The 19,215-nt window shown below is 34.1% G+C and overlaps 2 protein-coding genes across 2 annotated transcripts; one reads left to right on the top strand and one right to left on the bottom strand.

The window, feature by feature from the left end:
• Positions 1–6,282: 6,282 nt before the first annotated feature.
• Positions 6,283–9,138, bottom strand: Art4 (arginine methyltransferase 4). Its single transcript, XM_013310250.1, has one exon. The coding sequence runs from the start codon at positions 8,993–8,995 to the stop codon at positions 7,400–7,402; it is 1,596 nt and encodes a 531-aa protein (XP_013165704.1). The 5' UTR covers positions 8,996–9,138; the 3' UTR covers positions 6,283–7,399.
• A 270-nt stretch (positions 9,139–9,408) lies between these two features.
• On the top strand, positions 9,409–18,529 carry LOC106116378 (ATP-dependent RNA helicase DDX24). The gene is made up of 14 exons (XM_013310192.1): positions 9,409–9,625; positions 9,852–10,263; positions 10,590–11,075; positions 11,557–11,709; positions 12,314–12,467; positions 12,775–12,952; positions 13,696–13,825; positions 14,333–14,465; positions 15,182–15,271; positions 15,761–15,872; positions 16,366–16,483; positions 16,828–17,005; positions 17,891–18,053; positions 18,406–18,529. Exons 1-14 carry the CDS (start codon positions 9,479–9,481, stop codon positions 18,502–18,504), a joined length of 2,553 nt encoding a protein of 850 aa, XP_013165646.1. The 5' UTR covers positions 9,409–9,478; the 3' UTR covers positions 18,505–18,529.
• Positions 18,530–19,215: the final 686 nt, after the last annotated feature.

Here is a 19,215-nt window from a genome sequence, read left to right as displayed (position 1 = left end):
AGTCTGTTTTGTTTCCTTACCGCTTAGTCCCCTCAGACAAAATTTATTTTAATAAAAAAATAATTAAAATAAAATTAATTTTATAGTTGTCATGTTACACGCTGTCAGCCACCGATGGCTGACGCGACCTAAACTGAAAATCTAGTGTCAGCCACCGATGGCTGACGCGACCTAAACTGAAAATCTAGTGTCAGCCACCGATGACTGACGTCGCGGTCAACGTGTTAATTGTTTTTATCTTCTTTTAAAGAGTAAATTATTATTAAAAGACATAATCATATGTTTGTACAAGGAGTAACAAAGTTTAATATTATTTTGACTTTCATTTTAATTTATACGTAAACTTATTTTGTACACCGTACTATGTGACGTCACGTAACCAAATATTTGATAGTTTATCCAAATATATACGCTATGCTTATAGTAATAAAATCTATAATCGCTTATCGGCTCATCTACCTCATAAAAGTATTGCTTAGCGTAGTTAAACGGCTTTAAAATTAGTCTTCCTTGTTAGAGCGGGACAGGTGTCAAGTCTCTTCATATTCTACCTCTCGCTCTCTCGTAAACATTTTTTTTACTTCTCTTTCTCTTCCCACAATCTTTTTTTAATAAAGGATGGGAAGTGGAAGTGGATTTTCCAGATGAGAAGATGCATGGGAAGGGAAAATATTCTCATTCTGTGTATCCTTCTCCGTCGATTAAAGGGAGGCAACGCATATGCAATTGCGTATGTCTATGGGCAGTCATTTCGCTATTTCGGCGATTCCAGGCCGTTTGCAATCTTATGATATAAAAAATATGACGTCATAGACATTCGAAAAACTTACTGCCGTTTCATAAATCTGCTTTTAACAATTAAAAAACTAAAATAAGCTCCGTCCGAATCTTTTTAATTGTAATAAAATCATATCAGTATTAACTGCCATTATTAAAAATCTTATGAAAGAAAAGTAAAAAGCATAGAGACTTGATACCGTCGTATTATAAAGTGCATCTCGCTCGCACTTGCAGTTCTTATGATGTGTGAGAGTAGGATAGAGATATCGGTAGTGATAAATTGCACGCTGTGCACGATATAGGCCTCTTATGCTAGTAGCGTTATGTAATATAAGTGTAAGACTATCTTTCTCTGTCCCACATATTATTCTGTATACGTTTGTCTCTCTCTTTAAACAATAAATTAATAAAGAAAGAACTCAACACGCAAAAGATTTTAGGCGGGATTTTAGTGATTAAATGCTTTACAGTGCCTTCACTTGTTTATAAGTTTTGAACTTGTTTGTGTAGAAATTATACATTTTAGTAATTATATAGTGAGCCATATTCTCTAGGCAATAAGATTGCTTTTGGTGTGTACGATATATCTTTCACTGATGACGTTTACTGTCAATTTGTTTTTTTTTTTTGTTGAATGACTTGGTTAATTGTACAAACGGCCAGTCAAAATCGTTTTTATTTTTTTAATATTTATTTATAAATAAACTGCTTTACCAAGTTTATTTTTTTTATTGTGATAAACTGTCGTGAAAGGTTAATTTCGATATTTGTGCAAATAATTATGTATGAAGAGCAATAAAATATGTTTGTAGTGAGATTTTACGACATAAGTTGTTTTTTGTAACAAATAGTATAGTGCACTTTCACTAATACAACTAAATATCAAATATTTCTACTGAATACGACTATTAAAGAGTAATTTTTTTCCGTCTTTGACTGTCTACAATTTGTCAATACGCACTGACCTCTATATATGGAAAGGTTATAAACCGTGGTGTTTTGTGCCTATATGATGTTCGCCATTTTGGAGCTGTCAGTTGCGGTTGGTAGCGGTGGTGAGTATTGGCACTAATAATAGAGATAGAATAACTGCCAGGAACCTTCACAGATGCATTTAATGATGCAAAAACTGTAGTTTCGAAGCAATTACCTATCCATATATAGAGATCAGTGCAATACGAGATTTTTTTAAATGATACTGGCCGTCCAGAAATCTAACCTTCGTTTTCATCAAAATTTAGTGAAAGTCGACCTTAACATATAAAACTACCAAGATTTATTCAGTTGATGCCGATATTGCTAATAAAAATTCACAAATTAATAGATTATCTTCGAAGTAATAATTAATAGAACAAAATTATATTTAAGTACTATGTAGATTTCCCAGTTTGTATTAGGTTTAATCCTTTACCTGTTGGTTGTATCAAAGTTTGTGATATATTTTAATAAATCAATAATTTGCTGATGTTATATGGTTATTTGTTTTTAATATATTGTAAAATTATCGGAATTTTTCTTATACTCCTAATATTTCCTCCATCTCCCTTCCATTTTCCTGTATCAACAAAAAAAATTATATATGAAACTTCTAGTACTTTGTATTAACTTAATTGGATTTACCGTTGGTTTCTGATACCAAAATCTCTGTATAAATCGTCATCCCTGTCATTATGTTAAGCAAAACAGAGATAACATTATATTTTAAACTGGATTCTAGTCTCAGAAACCCACGGTTATATTTCCCAGGATAAAGGATAATTAAAACTACATTATTGAGATTAAAATTACTTCACATATTTATCGAAAAAACTGCCATCCGAAGGTTGTATTCATAATCATTAAAATCATCGACACAATGTCATAATTTAAAACTCATTCATGACACTATATAAAGCAAAGTGATATCACGATTTGAGGCGCACTATCAACCATAGTCAAGATCCACTGACACTCGTATTAATAACTATTCTCTTTGACTAAACATAGACAAGATAGAGTCGAACTTCCATAAACTAGAAACGTTTTAGAAAGAAACTCTCGCTTAGCCTGGATCGACTGTTATTAATACAAATGTCTTTGTAGTTAGTTACTAATAATGGATATACAAAAAATGCAGAAACGTCGCCACATTACCGTCTACCCGCAAATTTTAGTACAGCCAATAATTTACCTACTAGACCGATTAGAAAATAAATTGTTCTACATTTTACACAGGGCATGAAAGCAACGAAAACGAAAATCGATTTTCAATACATATTGCTAAATCGATTAAATAATCTATATTAAATCGATTACGCAACATGAAATTGTCAGAATTCGATGCTATTCCGATTCACAGTTTACACCCAATCAAAATTTTAACTTAAAAAAAACATTGAATCCAATAATCACTCGACTTCACAATTCAATTGTCTTATTTACACAATTCATATCGATTACATATAGAGTAATATTTAAAACGAACCCTTTATAATGTCAATTAGTATGAACGATTGTATGGATAGTATGTTTAGGCCAAATAGACAAGTGCAAATGGGCTATAATTAGGGCACTATTTTGACCTAAAATTATCACGTTTGCCTATATTTTTATGGATGTCTTTGGGACAGAGAAGGTTACAAGTCACTGGATCATTTTCGGGGTTGCCAAGTGGTTACTGGGTTTCTACGTCTACGTTTCTCGATACTTGACAAACAGATTACCAAAAATACATTTAAAATTGACATTAAAAAGTGTGTCAATATGAAAATTAAGTAGACAATATGATACTTATAGACTACACAGTCACACAGCGGACTGTGAAACACATGCGTACATTTTACGCAATTTTTTTTATGACTACCCGATATTTTAATGAATCTTTGAACGACACGACATTTAATAGATTAGAGTCTATTTAAATATGTAATACATTTAGAAACCATATTAGTGCTGTTAAACGAGACTTTTTACATTTTTCAATTTTATTTTTAAGACGATTAAAGAAATGCTATAGTCAATATACTTATTATTCAAAAAAAAAATGCCGTATGACAGACGCGCTTGTGGAAAGGAGGACATAAATTATTTGGTTTTTTACCCACTTTATGTCGCTAAAATAGAGAAGTAACCACTGCCTTTGAAAATACTCAGTAATTTAAAAGTAATTTTTAACACTTTAATATGATTATTATAATCAAACTTGGGGTGTCAAGATGCATGGTTGGATTAGAACCAACCATTAAGCATTTTAAGCCTTTTTGTTTGACCCACATGTTTGAAAATATTTTGTTTGGCATAAATATTGTAAAACAGCACTAATATACAAGTTAAAATATTACAAGCAATGGTTTGAACAAAGAAAATATGTAATTCTCATATCAATATTACAAGATTCATATCTACAATGATTACATTTCATTATAGTTTCAAGATAATGATTAAACATATAAATTCTTTAATCACTAATAATGCAGTGCTTACTAAGACTTTTGTCTTATACAAAAGTCTACTACATTTTTACTTAGGATAGTCATTTAGGCTGCAGAAACTTCCATACAAACACATACCGAAAATCGAATTTAGTTGTGCTATAAAAGGACTTATAACTCCTTGTGTAAGTTAATAGCAATGTTTTTCCACTACTTTTGCTATTCAAACATTACAGGAGTTGCATATTAATTTTTAACGTATGGAAGTTTCAACTTAATATTTTTATATACTATTTGAAGTCAAATGGCAAGTGAACACAAACAGGATTAGGGTTGCCAATCCTTCAAATATTTTGACCGTACAAAATATACTTACTACAAAACTAAATAAGTTTCAATACATATAATAAAATACCTTATAAACCCAATGTTGTACACGCAATTATTTACAAAATGCCCTGTTAATGTTGACAAAATATATTTATTGCTTAGCTTATCACATTACAACTTTACAAAGATATCATTCTAATTCTGGCAACCCTATTTAAGAAAATAATGTTTTTTTGTGAATAAAAACCCGTCTGCCAAATAGTGAGGTAGAAAAGTTTACCAAGAACTTATTATGTGTAGAACATGGTCTACATTCAAATCACATGTTGCACATATTTTAAATGCCCCATTTAAGTTAAACCCTTAAAAAACGAATGAACATATAAAAGTCAAATTTGGAGCATCCTGTATATCTTTTAGAAACATGGTTATACAGAATGTTCAATGTTTCTCAGAGTTTCATCAATAAAGCCCTGTTATTGTTACTTAGATAAATTTATTAAACAACTGTTTTATTTGTAATAATTACTATTGCTTATATTATTTTTAAATTCTTTGCCAGAAAAAGCCATAACATAGATTTTTTTTATTCAAATATTAGCAGATTTTTTTGTTAATTTACTAATATTTCTTTTACCATTCCAACTAAGCTCTAGCTCGCTTGTGCTAGGACATGGTTTACAACTCTAATGTCGGGATTCGAACCCCCGACCTCGTGATCGGAAATCCGTACCCTTAACCATTAGGCTATTGACGCTTGAAGATTGATATGAATGTATTCAATCCAAGATTATTTTCAACAACTTTGAAAAGAAAGTACAAAAAATCTTCATCTGTTTCCAAGGAATGAAATAACATAATATGTTTATGTATATCTTTAAGGTGAAAACTACTACTAATTAAATACATATATTTTTAAATTGAAAACAACACTGTCTGGTTATTTATTCATAAAGTTCAAAGTGCGTCTTTTGTTATCTGTGACCTATTGTGATTTATTGAGTTATTATTTCAACAATTATCCTTATATACAATCCAATGCGGAAATTAAGTAAACAGCAGCAAACCCCATAAATAGCTATCAATAATATTTTAAATTGTATTGTAAAATGAGGATAGAAACCTGAAATATTTTGGAATTAGTGTAAAGCAGTTCATCAAATGAAGGGTTTGGATTAGATTTTACTTGATCACTACTATTTTTTTTTTAAAAGAAGGGGGCAAATCACCTAGGATAACACCCAAGGATATCCGCAACACCAGAAGAACTTCAGACATGTTGCTGGTCTTTAAGGAAATAGTATGTTCTCTTCATGAGGGACCCTATCTCTTTTGAAATAATAACACTAATTATATTCTTCTTTTTGTATATCTGTCAGCTATAAACATATTCCAAACAAACTACAGTTGAAAATATCTTGGACAGTGAAAGTTGCCAAGTTTTTACATTTACGTTAGCACTTTTTAAAAAACATAATACAGTGAACTTTTGAAATGTCGCCAGATTGTTATAAAAAACCAAGGAATCATATAGCAGTGAATGATAATTACTCTAGCACACCATTGGAAACCTTATTAATGCTTTATAGTTAAACCAAACCCTTCTTCACTTCATTTGAGGTAGGTAGAAAAAGGAGTTTTTGCAAAATTTATTATTAAATTTCACTTAAACTGGTTTTCAAGGCAATCCAGGGTTTAATGTTGTTAATACTGAAATTTTAAGTAGCAATATTAACTTTAAGTTTTTTAGTATTTGATCTACACAGATGGAAATTCATTAGTGTTAGATCTTGATAGTACTTCTTAAAAACTTAAGGTGCAGTAAACAACAGGTAAATATAAAATAGCATATTGAAAAAATAACTTAAATAGTTTGCCATTTTTGCAAAATTAACAGAAGGTTATTTAATGGGTTGTGTGTTATTTTATACGTCCAATTGTGTAGCCTAAATGAGTCAACTGATTTTGAAATATATATATTTTTCTTCTTCTATTACTTTCTATATGGAATAGAAATAAAGAATTATCTTGGTGGCCAGAAACACAATCAGTATTACAATTTATAGCCAATAGAAATGGTAACTTTTAAAATAATAGACACAATTTTCAAACACATTGTGTAACTTTTTGCATAAAAAAACAAGAATCTATAATTGGCAGACAGGATTTTCTAAAAAAAAAAGAAATTATGAAATGGTACATCAAAAATTACTTATTTTAGAAATAACTTGGGCCATTAATGATATATGAGTATTAACACTAGCATAGTCAAATTCAGCACTTTCCTCTTAATTCTAGGTGTACTTGCAAGAACTACGTTACTTAATTAATAAAATACAACTGTCACTGCACAAATCTAACGGTAGGATAAGGAACTCTGACCGGTTTATAGAAAATTCTCAATTGTCATGGCCTTAATTAAATATGAAGACAGATTCTATTTACGATTAAAAATTGTAGATTTGAACAATGACAGTTAAAGCTGCCTCTGCAAGACCAACCCTTCCGTAGTGTTTTATAAATCGTCAAATAAAATGGATCGGGGGGATATTTACATAAAATGGTTTAAAGCAATGTCCATTTCATATTACACTAATAAGCGTCGTAGAAATATCTCAACAAAACATCCATCTAAAAGGGTTGATCGATACTTTGCCAGAGTGCAACCAGCAACTACATTAATACATGATTATGTAGAATGATCATACCAATGAGTTCACATTGTCGATAACCCCCGTTAAACAAAAAAAAAACTGTGATGCTTTCCTTGTAAATAAATAAGTCTGCTTAAACACTACAATGTTCAAACGGAAGAAAGTTCACAACCGGTTTTGACGGTTTCTAAGAGCCCTCAGGCGCGCACGGCGCGACTTTGCGGATTATATATCCCCGTTTTGACTAATCCCGATCCTCTTGATGAACTCTTCTTGCAACATCACCGTCTTAATCATGTTCGGATGAGCCCCATAGGCAATTGTTTTATCTGGTGTTGTGCAGTACTGTTGGGTACCATCAGTGAGAATTACTTGTCCGTTAGTTAAGCCTCCCGTTGCATCAATTGTGTTCCAATATGCCTCACCTGGAGAGGTTGTATTCACTCCAGGAGGAGGAGCAGCTGGTGCCCCTGTGTACCTAAAGTAAGGGTTTTTCAAATCTAATGTATTAGAAGATGAAATATTTGTTCCTTCTAGATTAATCTCCATGGTAACATCGTAACTCTGCCTCTTGTTTGCTAACAAAAGCACTCTGCCTGAAAGCGCTTGGCCCTGCTTGGCAAATATTGGTGTCTCAAGCAAACATCTTACTTGATACCAATGTGTTAGAGGTTCTGTGGGTGCTGTAGATAACCAAACATGCTGGGTATTTCCTGCAAATAGTACATCAAACCAGAATGCAAGTCCATGGCAAGTTCCAGACTGTGTAAGCTGAAATCTAAATGGCACTTCAATACGATGTAGATCAGTTTCGTTGGCATTGAGGAAATCAACAACATGCCTCACCGACCTAGACATACAAATGCGGACATCAAATGTATCAACTATAGGTTGTCTAAAATATTCCTTCATAGCAGCTGTACGTAATGCACTTAAATCTACACCATGGAAGCATGTTTGATACCAAAAGTTTGCCTTGTTGTACTGTTCCATAAAGAGTGCATCATCGGTGAAGGGAGCAATGTGTAGGTCACCACGAGTTGGGTACATGTTACCATTAGGTTTGAGCCACTTCTTTGCATGTAAATACGTCTCCAACATTCGCTCATTATACAACATATAGCCCATTGGTTCAGATATAATCACATCTACACTTTCAGGCAGTTCTATCTCTTCAATTTTTCCCGCGACTACAGTGATGCGATCGTGAAGACCATTTGCCCTTACTAGGGCTTGCGCGTGATGCGCCATGTTACTCGCCTCAACCGCGTACACTTTTCGCGCACCAGCTTGTGCAGCGAAGAAAGATAAAATACCAGAACCCGCGCCAACGTCTAAAACAACCTTGTTTTTGAAATCGTTAAGGTTTGATAAAATGGCACGTTGATACGTACTTGTCCTAACATAATCTTGCATCATGTTCTGCTGCTGACTAAGGTATCCATAGAATTGGAAGTATTGCATCGCGGACGAGTCCTCCGTGCGTACCGTAAACACGCTCGACGACCGGCCAGCCTTAATTTTCGTGACCAGTAGATGGAAATTCTGACAGTCAGCGTCTGATGCGAATTTGAAAAACAAGGTTTCATTGTCAATCGTGAAGATGTACGACTGGCCCGCTACCCTTGAACACTCACTCAGATTGTGGACGGGAAATTCCAACAGCTCTTGTGCTAGAACAGGGTCGGCACGTATCACTTTTACACTTAGCCCTTGAGGATCGTAATCCACGTTTACGTTTGTAGGGAAATTGAACCGCGGCGTTAGAGCCCCGTCATTGTTGACGGCGGACACCGTCACTCCGCGAAACGTGTTCGCCATTTTAGTAATGCGGCACTGACTCGATACTTTTGTTTCAAAATTGTCCACGCGCGTAATGGCAAACAAAGAGAAATGCCGTTGAGAAGTTTGGGGCCGGTGTAAAATCGATCACTCACAAACTTCCTCCCTCCTTAAATCTATGGTTGGAGCGGCAGCGTGCTATTATTTTTTTATTTCGTTTGTAATCTGTGAATGACGATGCAATAGATATCTTACTTTATGGATCCATTTTTATTTTTTGGTGGAAAAATTCTTCTAAATTCGAATATTTTATAAAAATAAAATTGAACAGATCCCCACCTCATAAATCTTAAAAAATAAAATGTAATATATAAAACGGTTATTTTTGGTAGAATTGAGAAACAGAAAATAACGCACAATGTGGTGTGCAACCCCTTCGTCTGTCAATCAAATCAGTGTCAAAATCACGCCGGAGAAGATTAGGTTATAAAATCATATGTTTTGATTATAATTTCACTAAAAATGTCTAAGAAAATTAAAACTTTAAAATGGGAATCCGTCCCAATGGAAGGCTTTCCAGTTTCTATGTCGGATAAGCTTCAAGGTTTTGTTGGACTCGAAGAATGCACGGAATATGGTCTCGATAAGGATGGAAAGAAATCGAAAAAAGTACGTGTGTAAAACGATTATTGAAATACCCACATTTAAATCATCTTTTAAACTATAACTTCGATGTGTCTAAAAATGTTTAAAACCTAATTATTATAGTTTATAGTTCAAAATAGTACTTAAGTAAAATGCGTATTGTGAGACCAATATTCCAATATTATTTTGTGTAAACGTACAATTTGTACGTTGTGAGTATAATAAATTAATCTAAATGTTAATTTTTCAGAAGAAAACTACACAAAAACTAAAATCAACAAATAAAACAACAATTTTACAAGAAAAATCATTAATACCTAATAAAAAAGTGAAACTCGAAAATGGTTTTATTGTAGAAGTGTGCGATATTGTAAAACCATCACTAACAAATGAAATAAAGCCAATAGAAAATAAATCTATTGAAAAAAGAAAAGAAAATCAACCTATAATAAGGAAAGATGTAAATATACAGAAAATAGAATCAAAACCAAAGAAACGTAAGCTTGGTGATATAACAAAAACATGTGAGAAATTAACTCCAGAAGACATGTTGTCATGGGCTGAATTCAAATTACCGGAAGAAATTATAAATGCCTTAGCTGAATTAGGATTTAAAAAGCCAACAAAAATACAACAGTTGACTTTACCAGCTGCAATACATGGTAAGTTTAATTATTTTTTTTTGTGTATGAATCCAAACTTATTTTTATCTAACCCAAGTTCAACAAACTATATGTATTTGTTGCTAAAACATGCATATTCCAAAATAAAAATACTCTCTTATGATTCAAAGGCAATGGATGAAGTTTGACATTTCTTTGTTTAATTAATATTGACAATTAATTGTATAGAGAAAAATATCTAGGATTTTGATGTCATCTGTTCTTTTTTTAAAAAGAGACATACTCTATGACAAGAGAAACAATGGTTAATTACAATAAAATAGAGTAAACAATTAAATAAAATCTGTATTATTTTTTGTTTCCAGGTCGAAGAGATATACTCGGAGCAGCTGAGACTGGTAGTGGTAAGACATTAGCTTTCGGTCTTCCAATTCTATCCGGTATCATGAAGTTAAAGGAAAAAGCTGAATCAGGTTTAAATGTATACGAAATACCATACAAAAAGACGTCAGTGAAACGAAAAGCTACAAAAGAGAAAGTAAAGATAGGTAGAAATAAAAATAAGAAAATTAAAACTACGGAAGAGACATCTGAAGGTTATTCAAGTGGAGATGACACTGAGAATGGAAAAGAAAATAAAGAAGAATTTATAGAAGAAATAGAAGTACCGATAAGAAAGAAAGAAGTATCACATGATGAAGGCAATGATAGTGATGAAGATTATGTACATTTATCAGAGATGTTAGATTCTGATGATTTAGTGGAAACAAGTGATGATGAAGCGGATACAGGTGATGTGAATGAAAATGATGGTGAAGAAACTGATGGGGTTGATGAAGTTGATGAAAATGGTAAGTAATCTACTAAACTACTACAATATTATAAATGCGAATGTTTAGATGATGGATGTTTATTAGAAAGTATCACCAGAAATGGTGCATGAATCTCATTGAAATTCGGCATATATGTAGAATATGGTATGGAAGAACACATAATTTACTTATTACGTTTTTAAATAGAGTCGAGAGTGACAACTACTTATTCATATTTATGTAATGTTAAAACGATTAACTTATAATCTATTAATACCATACCATGCCAACTCTTTTCTTATAAGGAAAATGGTAAAGGGATATTAAGTTTGCAGAGGAGGGGATGCTTAGAAAATGAAAATACCCTTTTCCTATCCATCAATTACTCTGCTGTATAAAAGCAGCAACACATCTTGCAATTGCAAATGTCTGCGCAACGATCACTTCACTATTTTAGCGAATTCAGACTGCCGCGTGCTTAAGCATCTTATATTTAAAACTAATTATTTTTAATTTGCAGGTATTGGATGTGTAAAAGTAATCGACGATGTAGAAATGCCAGGTCAAGTTGAGGTCAGAACGGGGAAGCCTTTGTATGCTTTGATATTGACTCCAACAAGGGAATTGGCCATACAGATTAGTAGGCATTTGATAGCTGCAGCTAAATATACAGGTAAAGTAACACAGGATGTTTAGTTATTCAAACTATCGTGATATCTTACTAATATTATAAATATTTGCATGGATGGATGGATGTTTGTTTGAAGGTATCTTCAGAAGAGGTCAATGGATCTTGATGAAATTTTGCATAGATGTAGAACATAGTCTAGAAGAACAAATAGGCTACTTATCAAGTCGAAGGCGACAGCTAGTAAACTAATATATAAACGACTAACCGTGGGTTTCCGAGTACAAAATCTCCTTTTAAAACATATTGTTAGGTCTGTTTTGTAAAAGATAATGACAGGGATGATGATACATTTTATACAGAGATTTGGCTTTCAGAAACCCAAGATAAAACAGTCACGTATATTCGTCCGGTGTTTCCGACTAGTTTCGAACCCCTCGGCCCTTCATGAGGGTGAGTGGGACTGGTATGTGGTCGCTCACTCGACCTGAGACCCTGGGCCTCCGATGGGCTTGAACCCTTACTTAAAAAACAAAAAAAAGAATTACCTACCAACACCATACGAGACAATGGATAGTCCTAAATATATAGTAAATCTTTTTAATCAGATTATAATGCCTCACAAAAGTTTATAAATTTGGATATCTAGGTATAAAAGTAGCCACCATAGTTGGTGGTATGGCGTCAGTAAAGCAAGAGCGTGTTCTGCGCTCCGGGCCCGAAGTGGTTGTCGCTACCCCAGGCCGACTCTGGGAGCTTATAACTCAGGGACAGCCACATCTACAACAATTAGCATCCGTTAAGTAAGTGTTTACGTACATTTGTATTAAAAAAAAGGTCTTGACAGACGAACGGACAAAAAAGTGATCCTATAATGGTTCCGTTTTTTTCTTATGAGGTACGGAACCCTAAAAACAAGACAGATATAGCAATTCTGCAAGTTTTTTGGCTCTGAAACTCACTTTTGAATACATTGAAATAAATACATAATTATTTTTCTACAGTTTTCTACAGAGCAGCTGATTTTCCTAAAATAAAGTGATCCATAGACATTTGAAACGTAAAAAGTAAAAATTGTCTATGGTTAAAGTCACGGTTATATTATCTTAGGTTTCTAGCGATAGACGAAACAGATCGTATGATAGAGCGCGGTCATTTCGAAGAGTTACAACCACTTTTAGAAAGACTTAACGATGATGAAGCACAGCGCAGCACGAGACAGAACTTCGTGTTTTCCGCAACTCTCACTTTGGTTCATGATCTACCAGTACATATGAAAGGAAAGAAGGTATGTTAGAACCCAAACAAACACAACACACTGTAATCTCTGATCGTTATAAATGGACTGGCTATAAGACGTAATATATTGTGCCTATTCGATTTACGCCATTTTGGCGCTGATGGTAGCGGTTTGTAGCGGTGGTGTGCTTGCGAATTATTAATATAGATAGACTTACTATCACGTAACATCAACAACCGCGTTTGAAATTAAACAAACCAACAGTTAGAAAGGTAGGCAGAGACCTCGGACCGCCATGCCAGACCAAACGAACCTCCGCAATCCACTTTTCAATCTTCCTTCATGGAACGTGACGGGTTAGCCGCGTCGTCTTCTCTCCGGGATATTCACACATCTTTAAATTGCTTTGCATTTAAAATGCTGTTTATATTTCCATGTTAAATTCAATTTCTACTCTTGTCAATCTATTGAATATCACACGGTAAGAATATTAGAAGGAGCGTCGGTGGCTCAGGGGTCAAGCACTTGATTTGCAATCTGCAGGTCCTGGGTTCGGATCGCGCCATGTACCAATGTGTTTTTCGATTTCCGATTTACATATGTACATTTATCCGACGTTCTTATGCTGCACATATCTGAGAAGAAATTCAAAGATATGTGTGAAGTCAATCCGCACTTGGCCAGCGTGGTTGACTATGGCCTAATCACCCTTAACTTAGGGTAGGCTCCGACCCTCGGTGGGGACGTATAGTGAGGTGGTGATGATGATGAAGAATATTTCAATATTATAGGTTACAAAGCGCGGGAAAATAATAAACAGAAAAATAGAGAAGATGACACCGCAGCAGAAGATCAAAAAACTTGTCACAATGATTGGAATGACTGATCCTAAAGTTGTCGATATTACTACTGAGAATCTAGGTGAGTGTCATCTTACTAATATTATAAATGCGAATGTTTAGATGTATGGATGTTACTTTACTTATTTCCAGAACTTCTGCTTTCAGAAAGAAAAAAATGCGCAATAAGAACTTCGATCTGTCAAATCTTGTTAATATTATAAATGCGTATGTTTGGATGTATGGATGGATGTTTATTAGAATTTATCTCTAGAACTTATCCAAGGATCTAGATGTAATTAGACATACATATAGAACATAGTTTGGAAGAATACAGAGGCTGCTTATTAAGTTTTCTTTTAATACCGCGCGGACGGCCTCGCGGGCGACTGCTAGTTAAATAATAAAACAGACGATTAAATAGTATTTAAAATAGGTCAATTTATATCATGTCATACCCATTTTGGGTTATTAATATAATATTGTGCGAGATTGTAATCCGCCATTTTGTATTAGCGGCCATTTTTTACAAAAAAATTTTTTAACTAACAAATGCTTAATTTTTCTTCACGCTTTTTCCTGTTTTCAGGTGCGGCAGAAACGTTAACAGAATGTCGTATAGCTTGCGCTTTAGAGAATAAAGATTCATATCTTTATTACATACTGAAGAGACATCCAGGCAGAACTATTGTATTCTGCAACTCTATAGGCAGTGTTAGAAGGCTAGTAATATTTATATAAATATTTGTGTTTATATCAAAAAGAACTTACCAACTTTATTCTACTAAATAGCGAAGTGACTGCCCATAGACACGCAATTGCATATGCGTTGCCTACCTTTATCGACAGAGAAGGGGATGAATAGGTAGAGATTTTCTTACGGCAAATCCACATCTGCATCCTTTCTTTATAAGAAAAGGTTAGGAAGGAGAAGAAGACTAAATTAAGTCTTCCGGCACATAAAATTATAAAACTGTATTTGGAATGACATCCACATGGGGCATGTTTTCTGTGTGGTCATGGTATTGGATTGAGCGAAGTCCATTCCTGGAACAGATGTTTGATATCATCAGCTCAATATACGTCCTCACTGAGGGGCTCGGAGACTACCCTAAGTTAAGGGTGATTAGGTTATAGTCAACCACGCTGGCCAAGTCCGGGTTGACTTCACACATCTTTGAATTTCTTCGCCAAATATGTGCAACATCACGATGTTTTCCTTCATTGTAAGAACGTCGGATAAATGTACATATGTAAATATAAAATTGAAAAACACTGTTACATGGGATTCGAACTCAGGACATGTAGATTACCAAGTCAAGTGTTTAAACCACTGAGCCACCAACGCTCTTAATTTACTATATCTACTATAGTATAAGATATTCGGTATTATCTTACATTATCTGGGTAGCGAATTAAATTCTTTCACTATGCACAGGTTAGCACAACTATTGACATTATTGAAGTGCTCCCCGCTACCATTGCACGCCAGTATGCCACAGAGACAACGACTGAAGAATCTCGAGAGGTAAGTTTTTTTTTAATTAATAATTCATGTATACACTAAACGTCTTATGTACAAGAAAAATATACACACGTTCGTGAATAATCGATTAAAATATGTCTTTTTTTCTTTGTTATAATCTTTACTAATGTATATAATATAGGAAAGATTTGTTTGTTTGTTTGTATTTAATAAACTCCGAAACTATTTGCTATTTGGTAAATTCTTATACAGTTTGGTAACTGTATTATCCCCGGGTGAATTTTTTATTTTAATTAATTACAAGCCATGCTAACGCTTATAATAAAAATAGCTATCGCCCGCGACTGTCCATGCATAATTAAAAAAAAAATTAATTAGTAACCTATGTGTTCTTCCAGGCTATGTTCTATATCTATGCGATCTAATATCTAATTTCAGCGAGATCCATGCAGCTGTTTTGGAGATACCTTCTATAACATCCATCCATCCATCCATCTAAACATATTATTAGTAAGATTATTTCATATGTAGGTTCCGTGATGACCCTCACGGAGTGCTGGTGGCAACAGACGTGGCTGCGCGAGGTCTGGACATCCCTGATGTAGACCACGTGGTACATTACCAAGTACCCAAGACTGCTGAGGTAAGGATAACAATACTATGAGTCAAAGGATCCAGCTTCTTGTCCTTTCGGCTTTATTCCAGCACCGCTGTGTTTCATTTAAAGAATTGCCTTGTTCCTTCCAATAGACTAGCGTCCTGGGCGAGATTTCTATAACGCCTTTATTTTTATCGTATCTTGGGGGTTGTAATTTGCAGTCCTTTGGCGTCCCTTTCCGCCCAGCGCCCAGGGCGGTCGCCCAACCCTGCCCTACACTGAGTCTGGCCCTGAAGTATAAAGCAATTAGTCATGTACTATTGACCAACATTTTTTCGTACCGACATATTTCAAAGCTGCGTATTGTTTATTGTTTGCGCATCATATTGCTTATAAAATGTTTAACGAATTGTCGCTTTAAAAGTGATATACCGCCAGATGCCCTGATAGTACTTGATTTATATAGCTGTATTGTCGTCACTTTGCAGTATCCTAAGTGGGAAGCTAATTAAATTCTTTGACTACATAATTTTTCTAGAACTACGTGCACAGAAGTGGTAGAACCGCGCGCGCTAGTAAAGAAGGTCTTACGATACTTATGATGGAGTCCTCTGAAGCCTACACGTACGCCAAGTTGCGGCGCACGCTAAACAAAAGTAAGTCTTATTTATGTATGAAATAGAGTTCAATTTGTACTATCACAATTATTATTTATCTATACGTATAAAATTGGTCTATCTGTATGTAATATCGAATTGAAAAAATGGATATTTCGTGTATGTTTTGTATTTGATTTACTTTTAACGAAACACCATTTTTTTATTTATGTCTGTCTGTCTGTCTGTCCGAAAGCCGTGTTTTTTCCGAGTAATCTCCAAAACGATTGGACTGATGTGTAAGAACATGGTATTGGATACTGTTTTTATTTACTTTTTTTTAAATAATTCCACACTGATAAAATCTAGAGCTTCTTTTAGTAAGCTTTAAAAAAATATTTTAGCAACGGAACTACCCATGTTCCCTGTGGATGAACGCAACATGTCCTCTATAAGAGACTTGGTGAGGCTAGCACGTGATGTAGACGCGTTATTGTTGCGTCGTCGCCGCTGCGCGCAGGCGGAGGGCTGGCGGGAGAAAGCTGCGCGCGAGATGGACATCATTATTGATGATGATGATGTGTATCCTTTTTATCAAAAACATTTTCGTCAACTTTTATATTTCCCAAAACTCTTGACTCGAGCCTATCCCATGTTAGGGAACATACCCATAGTACGTGACATGTATAGGGGAAGGGGGGTTAGCGGCGGAGTCTTTAAAATACTACAGTCAGTCACAGGAGTGGGGGGAGGGGGGTCTCAGATTTTAGTGACTTAGTCGTTACTTGTTTTTTTTTCATAATACATAATTCACTAGTAATTTAAGAATGCATGCAGTCTTATGCTATAAAGAAGTATAGCTATGCTATATAGAGTATGAGCCAAATTATTTTTTTTTCAATTTATGCATGTAAAATGATTAAAAATTATGAATGTAGTAAACATAAAACTAAAGTGGTCACCGAGGGGAGGGAGTGGTCGAAAAAACTAAAAAAAAAATAGGTCACGTAGTATGGGTATGTTCCCTTAGTTACCTGGTCTTAGTCAACTATGCTTGCTCAGGGTTGGTTGACTTCGCACATATCTTTAAATTTCTTTACAGATATGCAAAGCATCTCGATGTTGTTCTATACTGTAAAAACTTCGGATAAATGTACATATGAAAATCGATAATCGAAGAATACATCGGTACAATCAGGGAATCTGGCGATGTTCCACTTTAAAAACTAGTCAATTGAACGTAGCTTTTAAATGTGTCTGTACGAAAAAATCATTGATAATTGCTCGTTACTACCGCATCAATCATTTAAATCTCTGCTACCTAATTGGTTATTTGTAAAAAGAGGCGGAGTTTGTCTCGTTGCATAGAACGAAGCAATCCTGTAAGTGGAACACCGCGGATTTCCGCTGCTGTACATTATGAGGATTTTTTTTTATTTCACTAATAACCTTCACTTGAAACCACAGACCAAGGAAAGAGATAGATCCGTCCATAGACAAAGCATTGAACATAAAGAAGAAACAACTCGAATCATTATTATCACGACCGATCTTTCCCAAAGGATTTTCGTTTAAATTCCCAACTCTAAATACAATGGAACCAGAAAAGACGAATGAGAATGCTTTGCAGGTTAGTTTTTTTTATATTTCACTCGACAGATTGTATTCAATCTTTGATAGTATCTTACTAATATTATAAATGCGAATGTTTAGATGGATGGATGTTTGAAAGTATCTCCAGAACTGCTCAACAGATCTAGATTAAATTTGGCATACATATAGAACATAGTCTGGAAGAACATGTAGGCTAGTAATTGTTTTTTTTTAAATTCTGCGTGGACGGAGTCGCGGGCGAATAGTAGTGAAATAAAAATATTATAATAAATATATCTTTATATATTGATACATTATATATTTTTAAATTACTTTGCAATACATTCATACATTTTTATGACAAAATAAACATTTTTTTACATTTTTAGGTTATGAAAAATGCCATAGAAACGGGCGCACTGAAAAAGGAAATGAGGAAAAGTAAAAACGAATCTTTGTTGAAACTGCAAAAGAAGTTTAAGAAATAAAACATTTTTTATACTGTTGTTTGAATTTATTGTTTTTATCCAAACTTTTTTTACAAAATTAACTATCACTTGTGACATCATCTGCTTTTTTTTTTTAATTTTATGACCTGGTAACATAGACCTTTAGGTCATATCTTATTTGGAAAATGTTCATTACTTTGGATTCACAACGTTATCTGCGTAGTGTTAATAATTACAGATTAACAAAAGTTTATTAGAAATAAAAAAAAAACAGATTATAAAAAAATCGTCCATTAGGTAAAATCTACATAAAATCTTTCTGTCTTATCTTCTCTAATGGTGGGTTTCCAATGTCGAAAAACATGCACAAAAATATGATAATCCCACTCATTTCCTAAATGTGAAAGGCGTTTCTGAGGCCAACATTTTAATTTACTTCCATTTCTTTATAAGTAAATGACGTGATGGGGACGATACGAAGGGGAAATATCCTCTTTCTGTGCGTCCCCTCTTAATTTGATTGAAAGAATCTGCAATTGCAGATTTCCATTGTATGCGGTTATGCTATTTTTTCAGGTAGCCATTTGCTCGTTTACAAATTTATAACAACAGCTAGCTAACAAATTCACCAATAAAATTAGAGAAAAAGATAAGAAAAACTATAATCTATGTCTATATTTCTACTCTACATTTCTCTGCTCTATGCCTCAGTGACGTCACAGTCTATTAAATTAGTTCGAATGACGTCAG

The sequence above is a fragment of the Papilio xuthus genome, unplaced genomic scaffold (assembly GCF_000836235.2).
Source record: "Papilio xuthus unplaced genomic scaffold, Pxut_1.1 DF827756.1, whole genome shotgun sequence".
Taxonomy (NCBI): domain Eukaryota; kingdom Metazoa; phylum Arthropoda; class Insecta; order Lepidoptera; family Papilionidae; genus Papilio; species Papilio xuthus.
Note: the sequence above shows the minus strand (reverse complement) of the source record. Positions and strands in the feature narration are given on the sequence as shown.

What these genes read in the sequence shown, in the direction of transcription:
- Art4 (XM_013310250.1), bottom strand. Translation starts at nt 8,995, where the DNA reads ATGGCGAACACGTTTCGCGGAGTGACGGTGTCCGCCGTCAACAATGAC.
- LOC106116378 (XM_013310192.1), top strand. Translation starts at nt 9,479, where the DNA reads ATGTCTAAGAAAATTAAAACTTTAAAATGGGAATCCGTCCCAATGGAA. An exon ending in CGACTGAAGAATCTCGAGAG is followed by an intron (nt 15,272 to 15,760) that starts GTAAGTTTTTTT and finishes TTTCATATGTAG; the next exon opens with GTTCCGTGATGACCCTCACG. An exon ending in AAGTACCCAAGACTGCTGAG is followed by an intron (nt 15,873 to 16,365) that starts GTAAGGATAACA and finishes TAATTTTTCTAG; the next exon opens with AACTACGTGCACAGAAGTGG.